The sequence below is a fragment of the Zalophus californianus genome, chromosome 5 (genome assembly GCF_009762305.2).
Source record: "Zalophus californianus isolate mZalCal1 chromosome 5, mZalCal1.pri.v2, whole genome shotgun sequence".
Lineage (NCBI taxonomy): Eukaryota > Metazoa > Chordata > Mammalia > Carnivora > Otariidae > Zalophus > Zalophus californianus.
This window is the reverse complement of record NC_045599.1, coordinates 88,958,814-88,981,618: the sequence shown is the minus strand read 5'-3', so window position 1 is coordinate 88,981,618 and position 22,805 is coordinate 88,958,814. Positions and strand designations below refer to the sequence as shown.

General features: G+C 57.8%; 1 protein-coding gene and 1 long non-coding RNA gene across 5 annotated transcripts in view; one reads left to right on the top strand and one right to left on the bottom strand.

The window, feature by feature from the left end:
* The first annotated feature begins 32 nt into the window (after positions 1-32).
* Positions 33-22,805, top strand: part of GRK6 (G protein-coupled receptor kinase 6) — a 28,189-nt gene continuing 5,416 nt past the window's right edge. Inside the window, exons 1-16 of one of the 3 annotated variants that reach the window (XM_027605610.1) lie at positions 33-261; positions 3,972-4,067; positions 5,227-5,339; positions 5,460-5,537; positions 5,884-5,984; positions 6,320-6,412; positions 6,517-6,580; positions 6,722-6,862; positions 7,151-7,341; positions 8,149-8,186; positions 8,285-8,374; positions 9,325-9,533; positions 9,623-9,760; positions 13,616-13,753; positions 13,836-13,970; positions 14,622-15,755. In XM_027605610.1, coding sequence (XP_027461411.1) covers positions 210-261; positions 3,972-4,067; positions 5,227-5,339; positions 5,460-5,537; positions 5,884-5,984; positions 6,320-6,412; positions 6,517-6,580; positions 6,722-6,862; positions 7,151-7,341; positions 8,149-8,186; positions 8,285-8,374; positions 9,325-9,533; positions 9,623-9,760; positions 13,616-13,753; positions 13,836-13,970; positions 14,622-14,693 — 1,749 coding nt within the window. In that variant the 5' untranslated portion in view covers positions 33-209 and the 3' untranslated portion in view covers positions 14,694-15,755. Of the gene's footprint in view, positions 262-3,971; positions 4,068-5,226; positions 5,340-5,459; positions 5,538-5,883; positions 5,985-6,319; positions 6,413-6,516; positions 6,581-6,721; positions 6,863-7,150; positions 7,342-8,148; positions 8,187-8,284; positions 8,375-9,324; positions 9,534-9,622; positions 9,761-13,615; positions 13,754-13,835; positions 13,971-14,162; positions 14,601-14,621; positions 15,756-22,805 lie in introns of those variants that run through there. The other 2 variants (XM_027605612.2, XM_027605611.1) reach the window with 2 other exon arrangements.
* Positions 15,690-21,156, bottom strand: LOC113929064. Of its 2 annotated transcripts, XR_003522083.1 has the most exons (4): positions 20,144-21,156; positions 16,392-16,433; positions 16,050-16,132; positions 15,690-15,823 (listed from the first exon to the last, which is right to left on the bottom strand). It is a non-coding gene; the product is annotated as an uncharacterized LOC113929064 (long non-coding RNA). The 2 variants fall into 2 exon arrangements; XR_003522082.2 differs by lacking the exon at positions 16,050-16,132 and having other exon boundaries at positions 15,701-15,823; positions 20,144-21,114.

Here is a 22,805-nt window from a genome sequence, read left to right as displayed (position 1 = left end):
CGGCGCCGGGGTGGCCCCCGGGAGGGGGCGGAGTGTGCGCGGCGGGCGGCGGCGGCCGGGGAGGCCCGGGAGGCCGCGGCGCGGTCACTGCGAGCCGAGCCGAGCCGAGCCGAGCCGCGCCGCGCCGCGCCGATCGCCATCCGGCCCCGGCTCCCGCGAGCGATCCCGGCCGGCGGCGCGGCCCGGCGGGCCCGGCGGCGCCGCAGCCCATGGAGCTCGAGAACATCGTAGCGAACACGGTGCTACTCAAGGCCCGGGAAGGTGAGGCGGCCAAGCAGGCGGCCGGGTGCGGGAAACACAGGCGCGCGGCCTCCGAGCTCGGCTGGGCGCCCCAGTCGCCAGATCCCCTAGGGCAGCGCGCTCCGCGCCCCGCGCCCCGCACCCCGCGCAGAGGCGAGCCCTTCCGGCCGGTAGTCCTCCGCACCTGCCCCGGGGTGTCGGGGCCCAGGAAGGGGCGGGGGTCAGGCCACCGCCCTCGCGGCGCGGGGGGGTTGGGGGGGGTTGCGGTGAGGAAAAGAGAGAGGAAGGAAGAGGGAAGGGTGGGACCTGGGTCCTTGGAGAGCCTCTCTGAGGCGTCTTCCAGGTGATAGGTGAGAAGATGCCCCAAGAAAGGGTAGCCTATCCCACGTGCCTCAGGCCCAGACTCTGGCGCCCAGCCTGGATCCGCACAAAGTTGGTGCAGGATAAAGGTTTGGAGAATAAATGAGCGGAGCCACTGCGGTACCACAGCCCACCTGGTTTGGGGAAACTTGCTGGTCACATATGTTGCTCCGTGCCTCAGGCCACTGGGGACAGAGGCAAATTGGTCATGATTTTTGCCCTTGGGAAGCCCACGGTGTAGTGGGCTAAATGGGCGCAGGAATTAAGTGGGAGCTGTGCTTTGAAGGAAGAGAGCATGTGGGGCTGGCAGGACAGTAAGTACAAGGCCTGGCAGAGGGAGCAAGTCTGGTGAGTGTGTATTGAGCTCCTCGGGTCTCCCATCCCAAATGTTACAAGGCACCTGCTCTCTGAGGGTTCTGGGGGACACAGAGGACCAGACCTGGTCCTCAATGCCTTGTGGTCGGTCTGGCCCTCACCTGCCCTTGTCCACCTCAGTAACATAATCAGGGAACACTCATTATGTGCCCTGTCCTGTCTAGGGTGCTGGGGACCAGCGGTGAACAAGACCCTTCTTTTTTGAACTCTAGGGCAGGGAGGTCATGGCATGGTCATTTTCCACTCTTTGCTGGGCTTCCAGGCTGAGTCATCTGTTTCACTTTTCTACTCCATTTTATAGGTGGGAAACAGGCTCAGCCTAGGGACTAGCCCCCAAGTCATACAGTGAGACTGTGGTTGACCCAGGCCTAGGACACAGGATGCCCCCAATATAGTCTGTAGGCAGCCCAGAGGAGCCCTCAGATGGCATAGCATCTGGTACCCCCTGCCTGCCTAGTGTGTGTTGCCCCCCGGGAGGTGCTGCCTGGAAGTAGGCATGGCAGGCTGGGTCCTTAGTGCCCAGAGCCTTCCTTATCTCCTGTCCCTTATCGAGTCCCAGGGCTGGGCCTTCCTCCTAGCCTCTGGGGGCATCTGCCGATTCTGTTCTGCCTCGTCATCTAGCCGGCTAGGGAGGAGGGGTGGGGAGAGCCTGGCCAGGCCTCCCTCCCTAGGGCTGTAGCCCGTTCAGTCCTCAGGCCTGCTGAGAGCACTGCCTTGCCTGGCCAGAGAGTGTGGCACCTCCAGACAGGCTTCCTCAGGCCCTGGGTGAGGCGAAGCAGGGTATGGCCGGACCGGGACTGCTGCCTCCCCTGGAGAACCCTTACCCAACCTGGTTCTGCCCCTCCCACCTGCATGCTTCTAGACAAGTTTCTTCTCTCTAAACTTTAGTAACCCTTTTTGTGGAATGGTTGGGGATGGAACATGAAAACTAAAAGAAATGCCTGTTGTCACAGAGTCCTAAACCCTGGCCCATAGACTGGCTGCATTGGAATCCCTTCATTAGCTGGCTGACAGCTTGGGGCCGGGCCTTTGCCACCTTCCCAAGGGATCTGAGGCCCTAAATGGTTTGGGAACACTGGGATGGCCAGCATGGCGGTTTTGGGGTTGGAAAGGAGCATGGGTTGTGGTCCCAGGGAGCTGGGTTTGAATGCTGCCTCTGGCACCTCCAGGCTTTGTGATCTTGGACAAATTGATTCCTCGTTTCAAGACCTCCGTTTTCTCATGAGGTTGTGCCTAGCGTGGCAGCGTTGCTGTGAGGATGAAGTGGGGCAGTGCTGGGTGCGGGGGAGCCCTTGTTTAGTCCTCCCTTCCTTGCCCAGGTACCCAGAGGCATGGGGCGGGGGAGGGGGCAAGCTAGGCCAGGAAGGAGCCCCACCGACCCTGGTGGCATTTCCAGGACAGGATATTTGCATGTGACTCTTGTTGCTGCCTTGATGTGGCTGGGAGGAGGGGGAGGAGGAAGTAACTGGTGGGGGGAGGCCAGCGGATGGAGGGGTGGGGGAGGGACCTGTGGGGGTGGGGGAGGAGTTCCCCTTCTGAGGAGGCCTTGCCCCGGCTTGGGGGTGGGGGTCTGTTGCTCATTCACAGTGGAGCAATGACTGTGGGGTACGCTGGGTGTAGGCCGCCGCAGGGCTGCTAGCAGATTTCCCAATGGGTGTCCTGCAACATTTCCTCCTCCAGGCAGTTTAGGTCACAGAACCCAGGGAGGCACCCAGCTGTGCCCCCTCCCTGGAGCAGCCCCTTCCCCTGTGCCACCTGCCTTCAGCCAGGGCAGATGGAAACAAGGCTGGCTAAACCGAGGGGAAACTGAGGCCAGGCAAGTGAAAGTGGCTGCCTGAGCTTGCCATGAGTTGTTGGAGCCCACCTCTTGCCCCAGACCTGCAGAGTATTAGACACAGACTCTCTGAGTCACCCTGACAACACCTCTGGAGGTGGCTTTGGATCCAAAGTACCTATGAGGATATTGAGGTTCATAGAGGGCAGGGGATGGGCCTAAAGTGTGAATTGGAGATTCAGACCTCTGTCTGTAGGGCTCTAAGACTCGTGCCCTTCCATTTTCTACCTCCTGGCCCATGGGCCACATCTGGCTAGCTCTCTAACATGTTTAATTCATTTGGCTGCAGTGGGTTTTTACAAAAAATATGAACCAGCATTTCATATAACCGTCCAGATTCCCAGCTGAACACCCTAAGCCTGCATTCCTGCCTGGCAACAACCAAGCGGCAGCTGCCCCTGTTCAAAGGAGCATGGATGGCCCAGTTCACCACACTCCTCACCACTCCCTATTGTCTCCCATCTGGCCCACATTTACCATACCCATCTGGCTCTGTAGGCACCTGGGCTGCTACTCTGGTCTCAGCAGCTATAGATAGGGAGTCAGCTAGGTAAAATGAGGCAGGTATCGGGGCCATGGAAGCCCTTGTGTACTGAAGTGTGCATCCCGAATGCCAGCCCTCTTGCCATCACGTCGTCCCGAGTCTCTAATAGCCCTGGTGCAGGGCCAGGTAATAGGGGTCTGAAGCCTTCCCAGGGACCCAGGCCGCCCTGTGCCTCTGGCATGTCTCAGTTATGTTCCACATGTCCTGAAGTCTCTCCCTTCTGCATCTTGACTTACATAGTTCCCACCACTGTCGTGTCCTCTGCTTTCTTCCCCTGGGAAATTCTTACCTGGTAGGAAGCAGCTAAGGCTTCCCAGAAGCCCCCCTCCATACACACCACCCCTGTCCCCCACTCCTGGTGGCCTGTCCCTGTCCCTACCACCCCTCTTGGGTCTTCCAGCCCAGGAGCCTCCCCCCACCCCCCGCAGGAGGGCCCAGGGGACCATGTGTGTCCCAGAGCCCAGTGAGGGCGTGCTGAAGCATGTGGAATGAAGACCTGAGGTGCCTCCTAGAGTGGGCTGTGCCTGGGCTGAGCCCAGAAGACCTCTGGGTGCCCCGAGTGGTGAGGGAAGTGGGTGGCGGTGGGACTGGAGACCCAGTGCCCGTTTGCTCCCACAGGTGGTGGTGGGAATCGCAAAGGCAAAAGCAAGAAATGGCGACAGATGCTGCAGTTCCCCCACATCAGCCAGTGTGAAGAGCTGCGGCTCAGCCTCGGTGAGGCCTGGGTGGAGACTTGGGGGTGCTGGGGGAGCCTCCCCTGAGACCTCACCCTGGGGCAGGCAGGGTTGGGGGTTCTGGGGAGCAGGAAGATTGAGTCTGCACCACCCAACCCAGTTTCAGTTCCTGGGCTTGAGATGGGTGGAGAGCACAGTGTAAACAGGACAGCAAAGGTGGTTGGGGTGGGTGGATGGGGGAGTAGGGCAGGGTCAGATTTGGGGCAGTCGGAGAGAAGCAGAGGAAAGGAGGGTCAGGCCTAGGGTTTGAGGGACGGAGGGCACAGTGGAGGCTGCAGTCCACCTGTGGACTGCATGAGGAGCCCCAAGCCCATGCTTAGCACAGCACAGCCCAGAGTGGGGTGAGTGGCGGGGGCAGCAAAACCTGGACCAGAAGGGCCAGGACCCCAGTTCCTGCTTATCCTGGCTGAGGCCCCAGGTCTGCGCAGCCCCTAAGATTGTCTAGGCCCCTCTGACAGCCTGCACGTGGGCAAGGAGTATACCATGGCTGCTTCTACCGCCTGGGAAGGAGGCCTAGCCTCGAGCTCGCCGGAAGCCACAGCTTCCTCCTGCACTTTCGCCAGGCAGGCAGCAGGTTTGGGCCTAGCCTGGGCCAGGCCGGAACCTCACAAACCACACCCAGGCCCAGTGCTGTGACGTATGTAGGTGGTGTCAACCAGGAGATAGCAGGGGGAGGTGAGGGCCTAGCTCCGGAGCCAAACTCCAGGCTGTGTGACCTTGAGCTAATTACTTTGCTTCTCTGGGCCTCCGAGTCCCAGGCTATGATGGAAATAAGAGTAATGTCGGGGCGCCTGGGTGGCTCCTTCGGTTAAGCATCTGCCTTCGTCTCAGGTCATGATCCCAGGGTCCTGGAGCCCCACGTCAGGCTCCCTGCTCAGCAGGGAGTCTGCTTCTCCCTCTGCCTGCCGCTCCCCCTGCTGTGTTCCCTCTCTGGCAAATAAGTAAATAAAGTCTTAAAAAAAAAGGAAAAAGATAATGCCCCCCTCAGTGTTGTGGTGAGGGTTCTGCAGGAGCTTATGGCTTCCATACCACAGGGCTGGAAGCTGCTGTTGGGGCCCAGGGCCTGGCGGTGTGGACAGGAGGGCCCCGCCAGCAGGCTCCAAGTCTGGGAACCCAGTAGCTCCCACCCCTGCTTGCAGAGCGTGACTACCACAGCCTGTGTGAGCGGCAGCCCATTGGGCGCCTGTTGTTCCGAGAGTTTTGTGCGACGAGGCCCGAGCTGACCCGCTGCATTGCCTTCCTGGATGGAGTGGTGAGTGCGGCCCAGGCCAGCCCCGAGGGTGGGCAGAGGCCCCCAGGTCAAGTGTGCTCCATCTCCCCACACCTGCCATTCCGCCCAGACCCCGAGCTTCTCTGCTTTCCCACCCTGCAGGCCGAGTATGAAGTGACCCCTGATGAGAAGCGGAAGGCCTGTGGGCGGCGGCTAATGCAGAATTTTCTGAGCCACACCGTGAGTGAGCAGTGATGGAGGGAGGACAGCAGTGGGCAGAGCTCAGTGATGGGAAGAGGAATGACCACAGCCTGGGCAGAGAGTGCCCTGGAGCTGCTCCAGGTTCACCAGGCAGACCGGGCAGGGAGCCCAGGAGGGTGGGCCAGGCAGGGCGGCCTCCAGCAGCTCTGCTTCACCCTGCCTCAAAGGTTGCAGTGGACCTGAGTTCAGCAACTAGGCAGGCTGGTGCACCACTAACCTACAGCTGCTCCTAGCATGGGCTTAAGATATCGGCTGTCTCTGCCCTGGGAGGGGGCAGCTAGCCAAGGGAGCCCCCTGCACTGACCTCTTTATTGCCTGTCCCTAGGGTCCTGACCTCATTCCTGAGGTCCCCCGGCAGCTGGTGACTAATTGCTCCCAGCGGCTGGAGCAGGGGCCGTGCAAAGACCTCTTCCAGGAGCTCACCCGGTAAGCCTCTCCCTGCCCACAGGCCTGGAATTGTGTCCCGAGGAGGGGGCTTCTGTGGGCCCGGAAGGCTGTGAACAGCGCAGCAGCTGGTGAGGGAGCTCAGCCTCTCACCTTGGCCTTGCACCTGCTATGTGAGCTTGGGCAGATTGCCTTCCCTCTCTGTAGCATCTTCAGCTTCTGCATGGGTGCACGTCTCCCACCTAGTCCGGTTAGCAAGAGGGTTGGCCGATGCTGCCGCCTTTCAGCCTGAGCGTGCACATAACAGGGGGTCTGGCCCAACAAGCCAAGAACCTGGTGGGTCAGGGGCTGACCCGTGGGCTGGGCCCTCTCAACAGGCTGACCCATGAGTACCTGAGCATGGCTCCTTTTGCCGACTACCTCGACAGCATCTACTTCAACCGTTTCCTACAGTGGAAGTGGCTGGAAAGGTGAGCTCCTTGAAGGCTGGGCCACAGTAGGCCAAGTTGCTAGGACTCTCATGGCCTTGGGCCCCTGCTCAGCCTGTGTTTGCTCTGAAATCCCTTGCCCACAGACAGCCAGTGACCAAAAACACCTTCAGGCAGTACCGAGTCCTGGGAAAAGGTGGCTTTGGTGAGGTAAGCGGCCAGGCCAGAGCCCCTGATGGAGAGGGGAGGTGGGGTACCGTGGGCCCTGGACTGCTAGCCCCCCTCCTCGAACTCCTGTAGCCGCAGAAAGGGCACAGCTGGTCCCTATTTGCCCATCTACCTTGGCTACAGGTGTGTGCCTGCCAGGTGCGGGCAACAGGCAAGATGTACGCTTGCAAGAAGCTGGAGAAGAAGCGGATCAAGAAGCGGAAAGGGGAGGCCATGGCACTCAATGAGAAGCAAATCCTGGAGAAAGTGAACAGTAGGTTTGTAGTAAGTACAGACAGGAGACCCCTCCCTTCCCCCTGGCCACACACTTGCCCTGCCCTCCCCACTCACCAGCTAGGTCTCTTCCTGCCCTGCCCCGTCCCCTCCAGGCACCGCCTTCCCGCTCTCGGAGATGCCTGGGAAGGGCGGGTTTGGGGTGTTGACACCAGGCCTGGGGAGCAGGCTGGGCCCCAAGGAGTGGCACTGAGAAGGATTTTTTGGGCGGCTGGTGCCAGCCTTGCCACCGGGTGGCCCCCGGCCCCTGCTTGAGGGCTTGGGTCCCCTCGGCCACAGGTGAGCTTGGCTTATGCCTATGAGACCAAGGATGCGCTGTGCCTGGTGCTGACGCTGATGAACGGAGGTGACCTCAAGTTCCACATCTACCACATGGGCCAGGCTGGCTTCCCTGAGGCACGGGCTGTCTTCTATGCCGCAGAGATCTGCTGCGGCCTGGAGGACCTACACCGGGAGCGCATCGTGTACAGGTGCCGAGCCTGGGCCTCCCCGCGGGGGGCTGTAGCGGGGCATGGGTGGAGGCTGCCGGAGGACATTGGTGTGCCAGGGCTGCCACGGCATGCAGAAGTTGGTTTGAGCCCTGCCACACTTGCCCATGCCTGGTACACTTGAGAGCCCTGCCACACTTGCCCATGCCTGGTACACTTGAGAGCCTCTGGGTCATCTGAATGCTGGTGTCATCACCCCTCTCTGTGTGACCCTGGGCCAGTCGGCTCCCTGCTCCCTACGCTCTTTCCTTTTCTGGGAAGCAGAGACTTTAATTCCTGCCTTGCAGGTGGTTTTAGGGACCAAATGAGATAATGCAGTAAAGTTCATACTGCCCGGCATGGGGGGCTTGGCAGCGGACAGCTCTGCCTATTGTTATTGGCAGGGATTTCATTTGAACCTCACAACAGCCCCATGGAGGGACAGATGAATAGCCCCATTTGACAGGAAAGGTAGAGTCAGCCGCCAGAGTCGGGGGGGGGAGGGTGGGACCCCCTCAACACTAGTGGTGAGCAAGGCTACTGGCGCTGTCTCCCCAGGGGGGAGCTGCTCTCCACTTACCTAGGGACTCCCAGGAAGGGTCCTGGCTGGACAGATCCTTGGGCTGCTCCCTCAAGTCAGGGCTGCTGTGGGCAAGGGCAGGGCCGTCTCTCAGCCTGGCAATAAACGGCTCCCACACCTTGCTGCACATTCCATCCCGGGAGACAAGTGAGCCAGGAGGTGGTGGCGTCCCATCTGGCTCCTCTGCAAACTGAACAACGTCTGACCCTGCCCTTCTCTCCTCCCCACAGGGACCTGAAGCCAGAGAACATCCTACTGGATGACCACGGTGGGTGGGGGGGGGCCACAGAGGTGGGGTGCCGTGGAGTAGGGCAGGGTCTGGCCCACCTGCTTAGTGGGCCCCCCTGCTTCCCCACCCACTTTCAGGTCACATCCGAATCTCCGACCTGGGGCTGGCTGTGCACGTGCCAGAGGGCCAGACCATCAAGGGTCGTGTAGGCACTGTGGGCTACATGGGTGAGTCTCCCTCCACCCTGACCCCCTTGCCTCCTGGGTCCCCTTGCTGTCCTGGGCTGGGCCCCACCACTTCTGTCTGGGAGTCTTCTGTGTCTTGGGGAGTAGAAAAAGCTGATGTCCCTCTTTTATAAATTAGGACCGGGACTCAGCCAGGGCCCCACACACCTGAGAATACTCATTCATTCACCAAATACTTACTGAGCTCCTGCTATTGGCTGGGCTTGCAGGTGGCTACTAGAGAAGGATGAGAAGGGGCTGATTTGGGGTCTCCGTCCTGCCCTCCCCTGAACTGCCCAGGTTCCGAGAAGGCATGTCCATCCACAGTGCCAAGATGTGCCCCATATTTCCCTTGAGAACCATGTGATACGGCAGACAGAGCCACAGTTACAGGGCCCACCTCTTGTTTGTGGTGCGTCCCTGGGCCTCATACTGCTACTCCCAGCCTCACTTTGCCCAACTGGGAAGCAGTTGTACTGGCTCCCAAAGTTGCCTTGAAGATACAGAGAGGTAGGAGAGGCAGAAATCCCCATGTGCCCAGCCTGGCAGGTGTAGGTACGCAGCAGATGAGTCTCTTCTTTCTATATGAAATCCAGAGATTGCAAACTGGTAACCACACAGGCCTGATGTGGCCTCCATTTGTGTTTAAATCAAATTGTTTTTAAAACACTTGGAATGGGTTGCCAACATTTGATAGGCCAGACAGCTTCACATTAAAAACACGGATTTCTGACTTCTCTTGAAAAGTCAGCAGACCTGGTCCCCTGCAGGGCCACATCGGCTCCCTTTGATGGGGGCATGTGCTGTCCCACACACTGAAGTCCCTGCCAGGCTGAGGGGGGTGCCTGCCGGCATCAGTTGATGCCATACCTGATGTGTGTTGGGCCTTCCCAGGGCCCAGGGTTTGGTTCCTGCCTCCTGGCCCGCCCTCACTCCTGTTCCACCCTGCCCAGCTCCGGAGGTGGTGAAGAACGAACGGTACACATTCAGCCCAGACTGGTGGGCACTGGGCTGCCTCCTATACGAGATGATCGCAGGCCAGTCCCCCTTCCAGCAGAGGAAAAAGAAAATCAAACGAGAGGAGGTGGAGCGGTTGGTAAAGGAGGTGCCTGAGGAGTACTCGGAGCGCTTTTCCCCGCAGGCCTGCTCGCTCTGCTCCCAGGTATGGCGGCCATCAGGAGGCTGACTGGCCAGGCCGGGGGGCAGCGGGCACCTCTCTGGGCCATCCTGACTGCCCCTGCCCTGCTGCAGCTCCTGTGCAAGGACCCTGCAGAGCGCCTGGGGTGTCGTGGAGGTGGTGCCCGCGAGGTGAAGGAGCACCCGCTCTTCAAGAAGCTGAACTTCAAGCGGCTGGGAGCCGGCATGCTGGAGCCGCCCTTCAAGCCCGATGTGAGTGCTTTCCACTTATGCTGAGGGCCGGCTGAGCCAGGGGGGGCTCGGGGCTCCTGGAGGCGCGGTTAGCACACCTTCAGTGCAAGTGTCAGCAAACCCAACTCCAAGGGCTTGGCCAACAGAACATAATTCACTGGGCTCACACAGATGAAAGCCTCAGGATAGATCTCGCCTTCAGCATCCCTGGATCTGGGGCTCTATTGCAGGAATTCTCTCTTCCTCTCCCTGCCGTACCGGCCAGTGTGCAGTCTTCGCTCCCTGGCTGCTCTCCCTAGGGTATGGCCGTGGTGGACCCAGCATTTCAGGTTCACATCCTCCCAGCTCAGCCAGCCCAGGAGACCCAGTGTACCTCTTGCCCAATCATTTCAAAAGAAGTCCTGCACCTGGGTGGCTCAGTTGGTTAGGCAGCTGCCTTCGGCTCAGGTCATGATCCCAGGATCCTGGGATCAAGTCCCGCGTCGGGCTCCCTGCTCAAGCAGGGAGGCTCCTTCTCCCTCTGCCTGCCACTCCTCCTGCTTGTGCTCTCTCTCTCTCTCTCTCTCTCTCTGACAAATAAATAAAATCTTAAAAAAAAAAAAAAGTCCTGAAAGGAAAAGAAAAGAAAAAAAGTCCTAAGGCTAGTACTGATTGCCACTGATTGTTCGGAGGCCCCTCAACAGCCACACTTGGATCACTTGCCCACCCGAACCACTGCCAGTGGGGGAGGTCAGTTTCCTAAAGGAAAACCAACATGCCATTGCCAGCAGGGGTAAGGGGCTGAAGATTGGCTCCCCCTTGTGGAATCTCACCCATTTCCTGAGCATCTCGGTGGGTCAGGCGTTCCGTGGGCAGAGACATCCTTGAGGCAGAAGCCAGCTAAAACTCATGTCCAACACGGAGCTTAGTGGTTCATTTGGCCAGAAGGTCCTAGTGTCGGGCCAACGTCAGGGTTTCATGCAATGTTGCCAGGACTTCATCTCTTGGCTCTGCTTCAGCCTGTTAATTGTCCTCCCTCTGAATTCAGGCTTCTGTGTGTGAAGTCACAGGGAAGGTTGTGAGTGGCCAAGATGAAGTTATGTGCTTGTCACCCTCCCATGTGTAAGAGGACTGGGTCCTGGCATTGACAGTTCACCAGCAGGCCAGACTGATGGCTGTCAGCCACACAGTGACTGTTTATTCACTCAACAAATATCTGAGTGCCCATAAGTGCCAGACCTCGGAGAGCAAGAGGTCAACAGGACCCAATCCTGTCTTCCTGTTATAGTGGGGAGCATGGCGAAGTAAAGCACTAAGAGAAAAAGCATGTCAGGTAATGTGAAAAAAATAAATCCGGCTAAGAGGGAGATAAGGAATGATTGGGGGGGGTGGGAGTATTTTTAGACAGGGTGGTCTCTGGGAACCTGACGGTTAAACAGAAGCCTAAAATATGTGAAAGAGAGAGCCATGCTGAATTTTGGGGTGAGAACAGCCCAGGGAGAAGGAGAAACCTCAAGGGGGATCAGCGAGGAGACCAGTGTGGCCGGAGCGAGCATAGGCTGGGAGAGGCGCAGGGTTTTATTCCCAGTGTGGCGGGGGGCCTTTGGGGAATGTTGAGCAGGCCTGTGAGGTGTAGGGGCAGTGCTAGAGGGGGTGAGTAGAAGCGGGAGGCCAGCTAGGGAGCCGCTGCTGAGGAAGGATTGTGCCTTGTAGACCTCACCAGCACCCTGGGGTGTGGGCCTTGCTGTGAGTGATTGAACTGAGAGCAGCCTGCCTTGGGGCTGACCCCCCCCCCCCATCAAGTTTACCCCTGCTTCCAGTGCACATCATCTCTTTTAACTTTGAAATCATCCCACCGCCCCCGAGTCTTCAAAGATAAAAAATCAGTGCCCCGAAATTTAACTTTTTTTCCCATTATTTTTATTTCTTATTTTTTTCTTTTTCTTTTTTTTTTTTTAAAGATTTTATTTATTTATTTAATTGACAGAGAGAGAGAGAGACAGCAAGAGAGGGAACACGAGCAGGGGGAGGGTCAGAGGGAGAAGCAGGCTTCCCGCGGAGCAGGGAGCCCGATGCATGGCTCGATCCCAGGACCCTGAGATCATGACCTGAGCTGAAGGCAGTCGCTTAACCAACTGAGCCACCCAGGCACCCCTTATTTTTTTATTTTTAAGATTTTATTTATTTATTTTGACAGAGACAGACACAGTGAGAGAGGGAACACAAGCAGGGGGAGTGGGAGAGGGAGAAGCAGACTCCTGGCTGAGCAGGGAGCCTGATGTGGGGCTAGATCCCAGGACCCTGGGATCATGACCTGAGCCAAAGGCAGACGCTTAATGACTGAGCCACCCAGGTGCCCTGGAATTTTTTTTAGATGCAATAGATGAGAAGCAAGTTTGATGCTGATATCATTTTTAGTAGCTTTATTGAGATATATTGCACATACCATATAATTCACTCATTTAAAGTGTGTAACTAAATAGCTTTTGGCATTTTCAGAGTTGGGCAACCATCACCATAATCAATTTTAGAACATTCACATCACCCCTTTCCACCCACCCAACAAAAACCCCATGCCCGTTAGCATTCATTCCCCATTCTCCTCTCCCTGCGGCCCTGGCCATCACTAATCTACTGTCTCTGTATATTTGCCTGTTCTGGACATTTCATGCAAATAGTGTTATACAATATGTGGTCCTTTGTGACTGGCTTCTTTCACTTAGTGGAATGTTTTCAAGGCTCATCAAACTGTAGCCTGTACTTTGTTCTTTTTTTTTTTTTAATATTTTATTTACTTGAGAGAGAGAGCACATGTGTGGTGGGGAGGGGCAGAGGGAGAGGGAGAAGCAGACACCCCCCTGAGCAGGGAGCTTGATGTGGGGCTCGATCCCAGGACCCTGGGATCATGAGCTGAGCCAAAGGCAGACACTTAACTGACTGAGCCATCCAGGTGCCCTACTTTGTTCCTTTTTTATTACTGAATAATATTCCATTGTGTGAATACACCACATTTTGTTTATCAGTTGATGGACATTGGAGTTGTTTCCACTTTGGGCTATTATGAATAATTCTACTATGAACATTGACATGCAAGTTTTGGTGGGGACATATGTTTTCCTTTCTCTTGGATATATACCTAGGAGTGGAATTGCTGGCTAATATGGTAACACTACATTTAACCTTTTGGGGAAATGCCAGATTGTTTTCCAAAGCAGCTGCACCATTTTACATTACGACGTTGTTTTAATTGACATCCTTAATAGTAGGATATAGGAAACAATGAAGATGAAAAAGACAGTGGCCTTCTGGACTGAGGTGGGCTCCCAGGAGGGGCCCCAGGGGTGTGGGGAGTTGGGAGAACCGTTCTAATCCTCTGGTTGCCCATGAAGCTTGAGGGGATGGAGCAGGCCATTGGACATCCTGGGACAGAGGACCTCAGCTCCAGGCCCTGCATGGGGATGCTCAGCTGAAAGGACCAGCTAAGATTCTGCCGTGCGTGCAGTGGTACCCCCAGCCATGTGCGGGTGGAGGGGGTGCCTGTCACTGATTCCTCAGGGCACTGAGGGGGCTGGTTGGCTGCAGCAGGTCAGCTACCATGGACCAGGAAAGGCATGGCCTTTCTGCAGCCTCATCAGTCAGGATCAATGAGGGGTAGTGATCCCCAGTTTACAGAGGGGTAATGACCTCAAAGAGAAGGGACTGCTGTGCTTAGGAAGTGCGTGGGGTACCTAGTTTCTGACTCCAAATTAGAGAGCTGCAAGGGTTGGGGTACAACCAGGCCAAGGCTGGAGTGATTTTCAAGGCTGAGCTGCCTACATGCGTGTAGGTGGGCAGGCGTGCGTGTGTGCCTGCTTGTGAGTGTTGCTCCTGTCTGATTGCTGTTTCCATCCCCACCAGCCCCAGGCCATTTACTGCAAGGATGTTCTGGACATCGAACAGTTTTCCACCGTTAAGGGTGTGGAGCTGGAGCCCACTGACCAGGACTTCTACCTGAAGTTTGCCACGGGCAGTGTGCCCATCCCCTGGCAGAATGAGGTAAGGAGCTGCCTGGCTGGTGGGCCGGGCTCCAGAGGAGCAGCCCCGGAGCCGGCTCTCACGGCTGTCTGTGCTTGGGCAGATGGTGGAGACCGAGTGCTTCCAAGAGCTGAATGTCTTTGGGCTGGATGGCTCAGTTCCCCCAGACCTGGACTGGAAGGGTCAGCCACCTGCACCCCCCAAGAAGGGACTGCTGCAGAGACTCTTCAGCCGCCAGGTAACTCCCAGCAGGGTCCCGTCTTGGCCCCTCGCCTGGCTCCAGGGGACGGTGGGCGGGAGGCAGAGCTGGTGCCCGCGTGTGCTGGGAGTGGGCGTCTTCCAGCTGTGCCACGTGTGCCCAGGGTCTCTGGCCTCATTCCCACCTGTCCCCTACCCCTGGCTGGGCTCACGGCCTCTTTTCTCTTTCCAGAGGTGAGCAGTGTGGGCTCCCCGTGGGTTGGCCTTGCTGCCCGGCCTCGGGGAGCCACGGGCAGCCCTTCCATGGCAGAGGCGAGATGTGGGCGAAAGAAGTCTGGTGCCCGCTCCCCCCTCCCCCAACTACTTCGTTCCCTGCACCCTGGCACCTTCAAGCTGCTAGCCTTGCTTAGCCATCTGTCTCCCCATGCTCTGCCTCCACCATCTCCAGGGGAGAGGGTCTGGACAGGGCCTTGCTCTGGCAGAGCCCGAGATCCACCTGGACCCTCTCACTTCCGCCTGCTGCCAGTAGACTCTGTACTGAGGCCCACACACGTCTGGGCCCCTGGTGCAGAGCCCCCAGCCCAGAGCATAGCTCCAGGCAGCTCCTGGCAGGGCCGGCCTGGCTGGTGGCACTAGTGGCTAATGGCCCTCGCTCTGCCTCTCTCCCTCCGTGTCTTCCCCATCCCTCCAGGATTGCTGTGGGAACTGCAGCGACAGTGAGGAAGAGCTCCCCACCCGCCTCGAGCTCCCCACCCGCCTCTAGCCCCCAGCCTGAGGCCCCCACCGGTGGTTGGCGGTAGCAGCTACTCCGAGCGCTGTTTACAGTTTTGCACAGTGGTCTTCCCCATTGCCCACGCAAGTTGTGGCCTGGGGAACACAGCCGGAGCTGTCCCCGGTGTCCTCTGCCCCTCAGCCCCTGGTCTGGCTGAGTTCGGGCAAGGCCTGGGCTGTCCCTGGGACAAAGGTGCGTCCCTTCAGCTCTTGTCTGTGGAGCTCGGGGCTTTCTGTATTTATGTATTTGTACGAATGTATATATCAACCAGAGTGTTCTTAAGACCCACCCTGGAGCTGGCAGAGGGGCCACTGCCAAACTCAAGGCTCCTTGGGCCCAGCTTGGACAGGCCGAGACTGGGCCAGGCAAGGCCCTGAGCCCCCAGCACTGTGCTCGCCACCGCTGACCTCCGAGTGAGACTCATGCCTGCCTCTGCTGCCTCGGGCTCAGGCCACCACCTCTGGGGTCCAATGCTGTCCCTTCTCAGCACTTGTCAAAGCTGGATCTGGGGCCTCTGTATCCCCTAGGCCTGTGCCAAAGTGTGACCAGAGATTGGGCTGACCCTGGGACCCATCAGTCCACTGCCCAGGTTGTCCCAGATGGGTCTGCCTCTGCCTTCCAGCTCCCAGGGCGCCTCGTCCCTCATGCTGGGCCCTGTCCTGAAGACACCTCTTGCAGAAACGCCCCAGCCCAGGCCTTGGGAAGGGGGGAGGAGGTTGTCCCTGGCCAACTCTCAAACATTCCAGACTCCCATCTTAACAGTAGACACATGTGCCCAGCAATAATCCATCCCTCCCTGTGTGTGCCTGTGGGGTGTGTATGTGAGCGTGTGCGTGTGTGTGAAGGGGGTAGGGTGAGATGTGTGTGTGCCTGCACCCCAGGCCCCAGTTCTGGTCCTTCCCAGATTGTGATGGCCATCCTGGTCCCAGTGTTAGAATAGCATGGGATTACAGGGCCCTGGTTTTTCCGTATTTAAAGCCAATTTTTATTACTCATTTTGTCCAATGTAAGCTGCCACGTGTCTCTGAGTGAATACAGTCGAGCACAAACCTGGCCAGCCGCCCTGTCTGCCTCTTTCTTGCTCCTGTTGTTCCAGGGGTCTTTCCGCTTCCCTCACTCTGCTGGAAGTGGGAAGGGATCAGAGGTGGGCCTGGTGGGGGCTGCCCTTCCCACATGCCCTGGACATCCCCCACCCCCACCCCTGTGGCTGATCTTGGAGTAACCTCTCCAGGCAGCCAGGCCTCAGTGGCCTTTGGGCTCATCCAGTGGGTTTCTCGGCTTCCTAAATGAGAAGAGGCCTGAGGGAAGAAGCCTTGGGTCCCCACTACGGTGCGAGTCTGGCTCTACCTGTACTGGGGAGGCAGGTTTAGCTGGAAGGGTCCCCTCCCAGGCCAGGGTGGTCTGGCAACCAGTTGTGGGCTTGGAGCAGCCTGGGGAGCAAGATGGAAGCTGCTGTTAGAAACATCCGCCAACTCTGTCTTACCTGGACACCTGTTGTATGCTTAGCCCAGGGCCAGTGAATTAAGGCCATCCCTTGGCCCTGGAAGCAGGCAATGTGGCTGGGCAAAGGTGAGACAGTGGTGATGCTGGGAGTTAGTCTGTGGCAAGGGTGGGTGGGGACCAGCCAGTGAGGACATTAGGGAGGGTTCTCTGAGAAGTTGAGCCAGGTCTTAAAGGAGACTTACTCACCTGGGGACAGAGGGGTTGGGGGAGCATTCCATAGCATTCCACCTATGCAAAGAAGGAGATGATAATCTGTTGACAAGTCTGTCCCAGACTTCATAAACCTGTTGCCGCACCATAGTCTCCCAGTGCCCCCAGCCCTCCAGGGATGCTCTGTAACCACAGTAAGGGTTTGTTCCTTGCCTCTGGGCCAGGCACCAGTGCCACGGGCCTCGTGAGCTTTGCAATTGGACAGTTCGGGGTTTGAATCTCAGCCAGGCCACTTTTCACGCTGGCTTTGCATAGGCCCTTCCCTTGTCTAGAAAGATGGGTGTGATACCCATCACCTCACAGGGCAGCTATGAGAATCCATGAAAGCAGCTGGTCACCTCCTTTTGCCCCTTTGTCACTGACAGGACTCTTGCTGATTAGGGGAGTGGGTGCTGGGTGCCAGGCTGACAGCTATCTCAAGGGCATCCAGAGGTTCTAAGCACTAACTTAGTAGAAGGGGCCTCTCTGGTGGTGGCCCAGCTCTTGATAGTTATGTGGAGCGTGTGCTGCTGCTTCCAGTAACTTGAGGGAAAGGTCTTCCAGCTGGTGAGTGGCTGTTGCATGGTGCCAAGGAAGCCAGCTGAAGATGAAGCTGGAATCTAGCCATGATGGGTGATGTTGGGGCCTGAGGTGCATTTGCCCTTCTGTTTTGGTGGGAGAGCAGTTAGGTATCAGTTGGCTGAAGCCCAGCCCTGAGCAGGTGTACAAGGGTGAATGGGTACCAATTGGACCAGTAGGTCCCTGGAGCATTCTGTCTGCAGGTCCCACCAAGCTTCCCCCTTGGGCTAGGTAGGCACCCAGGGAACTTGTTGGCTACAGTTCAGCTCCCTTTAAAACTCTTAGCACAGTGAGTCCAGCTCTGTGGTGGGAGCTGGGGACCCAGATGGAGACAAGGACCCCACCAGTTTGGAGCTCAGTCTGGTAGGGAGACAGAAATGGGAACAGTTAAGACCCAGTGTGATTGGTACTGTGGCAGAGATGATTCTAGAGCTGGTGGGACTGAGGTTCAACACCAAGCAGGGAGACCTCTTGGCCACAAAAGTCACAGAATCAGTGCCCTCCAGGATACAGAACCAGATGTACCTGGGTGGAGGAGCCAGATGGATGATCCGGGGCCTCTAAGTGGCATAGGATGGCTTGGGGTGGGAGGGGGTGGTGATGGGTGGGTGAAGGAAGTGACTGGAGCCAAAGCCCGTGAGCACCATGCAGGGCTTTGAAAGCCATGTTAAGGATGCGCGGCCTCATCTAGAAGGCAGGGGCATCCCTAAAGGATTTCAGCTGGTTGTATTAGGATGTCTGCCTAGTATGTACAAAAAGCACCCCATGTTTACTTTGGGGAACCTTCTGTCTCAGTCCATGTGATTTTGATGGGGTTACAGATCTTTGGTTGCAAGTGACAGAACTGTCCTCCAACTAAGAGTGTTCAAAGGATATGGGGGAACGTGATAGGAAGAACCAGGACTGGGGTACCTCCAGGGTCTTAGTCACAGACCCCATTCTCATCAGGGTATGATCCCCAGGAGCAAAATGTGACAGCCATATCTGTGTCTGCATCATTAAGCCTGACTGCAAACCCAAGGAGCCCAAAAGGCCCAGCTGGAAATCTGCCCATGGGTGCACTGGGGGAGCAGGGCACTTGGGTTCAAAGGCCCAGCATGATGGCACCCATGGCATGCAGTGAATCCCCCTGATGAAATAGGGTGCTTGTACCCAAACAAAAGGAAATGGATACTGGGTGGCTGAACATACATCCCCTCCCCAGGCATGAAACTGGATTGGTTCACCAATGGACGCTAAGCCAAAATGAGTCCAAAAAGAGTCTTTTGGGGGACTTGCTAGAACTATTGGGAAAGAATTGAAGTTCTGGGGTTGGGTGGCAGGATATAAGCCTAGAGCCGTGGGGGTCATCCTTGCCACCACCTGGGAATTTTCAAAAATGATGCAAACAGAAGAAGGCAGAGTGGGGAGAATATACCATATCTGATACCATTGTTGCGACACCTGGAACCAATTGTAATCAGATAAAATCTACATCTGGACTTCCTTGTTACATGAGTCAAACACCTTTGGGCTCAAGCCTATTTATTTTGGGGTTCTGTCACTTGCAAATCAAAATGTCCCAGCTGATATGGTGGTGGAGGGTGTTTTTGGAAGATCACCGTGTGATAGAGAATTTGGACTGGAAACAGAGAACCCAATTAAGAGATACTGATGAACAGCCAGGTTCAGACGCCCTAGACAGTGGGGCCCTTACTAGGCCTCACCTCTATTCCCTGGGGATGAGCAGGGTCCATGAAGACCGGGGCTATGGGTCCAGCACTGAGTTCTTCCTGTGCCATTTCTTAGTAGACATATGGTGCTGTATGCTCACTGGGGACGCACTGAGAGGGGCCGTGAGTTGGGAGGGGGCCATGTATTGGTGAGTTGTAATAACACTGGGGTGCTTGCCTGCTCCGACCCTTGCCCACCGCATGTGTGCAGTGCCCCCCAGGTTGTGGCCGGGGCGTGGACGTGTGTGTGTGTGTGTGTGTGTGTGTGTGTGTGTTTTCCAGGTTGAACTATGTTATGTGTGTGTCAGGGTCCTTGACCTCAGCTGCTTGGCTTGAGCATCCTGTGTGCTCGGCCGATTGTGTACACCCCGTCTGCCTTCGTGCGCCCGGTTGCGGACAGCCTGTTGCCAGGAGCTGTGCGGCGTGGCGCGTGCATCGCCTGTGCAGGGTGAGCCCGGCGCCCCGCCTGCGAGTCTCCGCGCGGCAGGTGGGTGCCAGGTCCTCAGCCTTCGGCTCCCAGGACAGCCTTCTCGGCGGCGAGTGGCTGGGGGTGGGGGCCCTCTGCCGGCTGCCGCGCGCGCGCGCACGCCGGGCTGGTACGCGCCGTGTACGCGCCCGTGCGCGCGCCCCCCGGCTCCAGCCGTGCGCTCGCAGCCGTCTTCGCTGCCACAGTCAGCTCCCCGGTGCCGCCGCCGCCTCCCCCAGGCAGGGGGCTCTGTCCGTGGGGCCCACGCCACTCGCCCCGAGCCAGGAGGACGAGCTCGAGGAGGATGCCTGGGCCCGTGAGTACCGCGGCGGCGGCGGAACGGGCGGGCCCGGAGCGCGGGAGGAAGATGATCCTGGGCTGAGCCCCTCCCCGCGGGCAGCTCCGCGCTCTGGCCCCGGGTCGCCGCCCCGGACCCCCCCGCCCTGGCCAGCCCTTCCCCCAGCCCACTCCGGAGGGAGGGAGGGAGGCAGGGAGAGAGGGAGGGCGCCAGTGAGCGAGGGAGCCAAAGCCGGGCGCGAGCCGCCACCGGTTCGCTTGGAAACGGTTGCCACAGCAACGGGGTTGCGCTCCCCGGCAACGCGGCTGCGGGGCGGCGACGCCCCCTCCCACCCCTCCCCCACTCCGAGCAGCCTAGGGGCGCAGGGGGAGAGAGGGTGCGGGGACTCCCCCTCGAGCGGTGGGGGTAACTTCGCCAGTCTGGGTGTGCCTGCCTCCACAGCTCGTCGAAGATGGGGGTGGAGGGGGTGAGCGGCCCCGTGGGCACGAGCTGGCTCCCACGTGGCTGCAGTCGTCGCAGCAGGGCTCCTGGGGTGGCTGCAAACGTGGGGGCGGCCCAGCCCTTGGGCCTGCCGCGGGAGGAGGAGGCTTGGAGGCTGGGTACGGCGTCTGCGCTCCGACCCCCCCCCCCCACCACCTCTCGCCAGGGAAATGGCCTGACCCGAGTTGGGTGCCACAGAGGCGATGTTCCTTACCAGGGGAGAAGAAAGAAGCTCACATCCCTCCTCCTCATGGCCAGGGCATGTGCCAAACCGCGGCTAGGGCCTGTTGTGGGTTTCTGCTCCGCGTTCCGAGCCACCATTCTCCGGGGAGTGGTGGGAGCAGAGTGGGCAGCAGCAGAGGAAAGGACATTGCTGAGCCAGGGAAGCTGAAGCTCAGGCCAAATGGGAGCGCCCTGGCCCATTGTCTGGATCACAAGTGTCCCTTTCTTGTCTGAGCACAAAGCCCAGACTGTGCTGGGTGGCATGCAGGTTGGCTGGCAGGCAGGCCAGTGCCACATGGAGATGCTCTGTCCTCCAGGGGAGTTCCTCTGGGAGGAGAGCGGCTGCTGAGTCAGAGGAAATGACCTCTGGCTCCTCTCCCAACCTCCCCCAGGCGGCAGCGGCAGGGTGCTGGGGAGAGAAATGGTCCTGCTGCCAGCTGTCCCAGACCTGACTCAGCAGACGCCAGCCTCCAATCACAGACCTTGGACTCAACATCCCAGTGACCACAACCACCCTTGGGTTCCCTCTCCCATCCAGGAGAGTGTCCTGGGCACCAGGGATGACCATCACCCTAGGCATTTGAGGACTTGGCGTAAGATGCCCTTAGCTGGGTGGTGCCCGGAGTCAGTCTTGAGTCCCCCTCCTGCAGGCAGGAGTGCCTTTGGAATTATTCACAGGTTCCCTTCATTCTGTCCCTGTTCTGTACGAGACCTGTGTTGAGTGTTCTGCATCCATTATCCCCTAAGCCTTCCAACGGTTGTACAAGGTAAGTTTATTATCCCCATTTTAGAGATGAAGACTGCCAAGGCTCAGGGAGGTAAAGTGATTTCCCCAAGGTCACACAATCAGTAAGTGGTGGAGCTAGGTTTCCAGTGACGGTTTCTCAGCAGGCACAGCTGCTCTGCCTGCCACACACCATCTCTTGTGACCCAGGCAGAAGAGAACTGGAGGGCCTTCTAGAGGAGCATTCTAAACTTTCTTTCATAGTCTTCCGGTGAGGCAATTCCTCAGGTCTTTCAAGCCTTGGTACACCTTTCCTTCTTCCAGCAAAATCAGCTAGATTCTTGCTCACTCAGATGCTCTATGGGACTGTGATGCTGCTGGACGGGCTCCCTTCCTCCATTTTCTCTCTGGGTGAACCTGAGCAGTGAGGGCTACCTCAGTTACCTGGGAAGCCCCCAAGCCCCTAGTTTTTGGTTTGGGGGCTCTGTGGCCTGACCCGCTTGCAGCCTTGGCTTGGTCGAATTCAGCAAAGATGGGTCTGTGTAGCGCTGGCTATTGTGGGTGCTCACTCTAGCTCAGGGGCTGGAAACCCAAATGCCTCTTGGGCCCAGGGAGCAACAGAATGAGTGAGGTGGGCCAGGGAACTACTCAGCTAAAGTCTGTGTCACTACGTGAGAATGTGGACTAGGAATGACCAGATAATTTTTAAGATGAACCAAGAATCCCGACTTTTATGTGAAATCTCCTGGGCTTTAAATTTGGCAACTAGTCAGAATATTTTAAAAAATTGATTGTGGGCCAACAAAACATGCCCATGAGCTGTGTCCTGCCTGAGAGTCACAAGGCCATGACCTCTGGTCCGTGGTAAAGTGATGGCAGTTTTTGCTGGGCCACTCCCAGCCTTGTGTAGATGTAGCGCCATGGGCTGGTTTCCATATTTGAGCCTCTTGAAGCTGCACAGTGCCGGCAACTGGCTTGTCACGTGCAGCTGTGTACACCAGTCTTGAAGTATTTTCACTCCATCAGTTTTGCTCCTCCCTTGGTGGTGCTAGGCCGATCGCATCATCCCTGTCTCACAAGCAAAGAAACTTCAGTGCGGGCATGGGAACAGCTGGGATGGGGCCATGCAGCCCGACCAAGGCAGAAGCAGGATTTTAAAGCCTGGGCTCTCCCTTCAGTGCTCTGTGTGTTCCACCACGCTGCCTCTCGGAGAGGCCGTCCTCATCTCCCCCCAGCCCGCGAGGTGTGGCCCACTCCCTTGGAAGGACAGATATGAATACGGTAGACACTGAGCCACACAGGGCCTCTCGGCCTACAAGCTCTCTTGAGACCCCAGTCCCTGTTGTCTGTTTGCAGTTTCCAAGCTCCGGTTTCCTGGCCCAGTGCCAGGGTGGGGTCACAGAGGTGCTACCTGTAGGCAAGTGTGCCAGGCCAGTACCTTGGCCTAGCTGGAAATGAGGCTCTGGTCAGCGCTATGCCTGGGCCGACTGGCGGCGGCCCTCTCTGGCCTCAGTTCATGTGTCTTGGTGTGGGAGGAGTGTAAAATTGTTACCAGGGCCTGCCTGAAATGCCCTTCCTGCCAGGACAGTGGGCTTTGCAGTCACCTGGGCGTCACAACCACCTGCCTCTGTGGGCCTAAACTGCCCCAGCTCCTTATCTGGACAGTGGGGAGCCACTTCCTGGGTGTCACTGAGAGACTGAATGTGAAGAGGCCAGCAATGGGCCTGGCATGCGCTGGGCATGGAGGACACGGTAGCAGTAACTTTTGCCACCCCATCCTCACTCTGTACACCACATTTCCCCTCCCTCTGCTGTCCCCTGGTCTGCATCCCTGACCCTTCACTTGACCAGCAGCTCTGGCCTTATATCCAGGGAACCTTATGACCCGGAGCCCCTGCTATCTGGGATTCCCTCTGTCTACTGCAGAGCC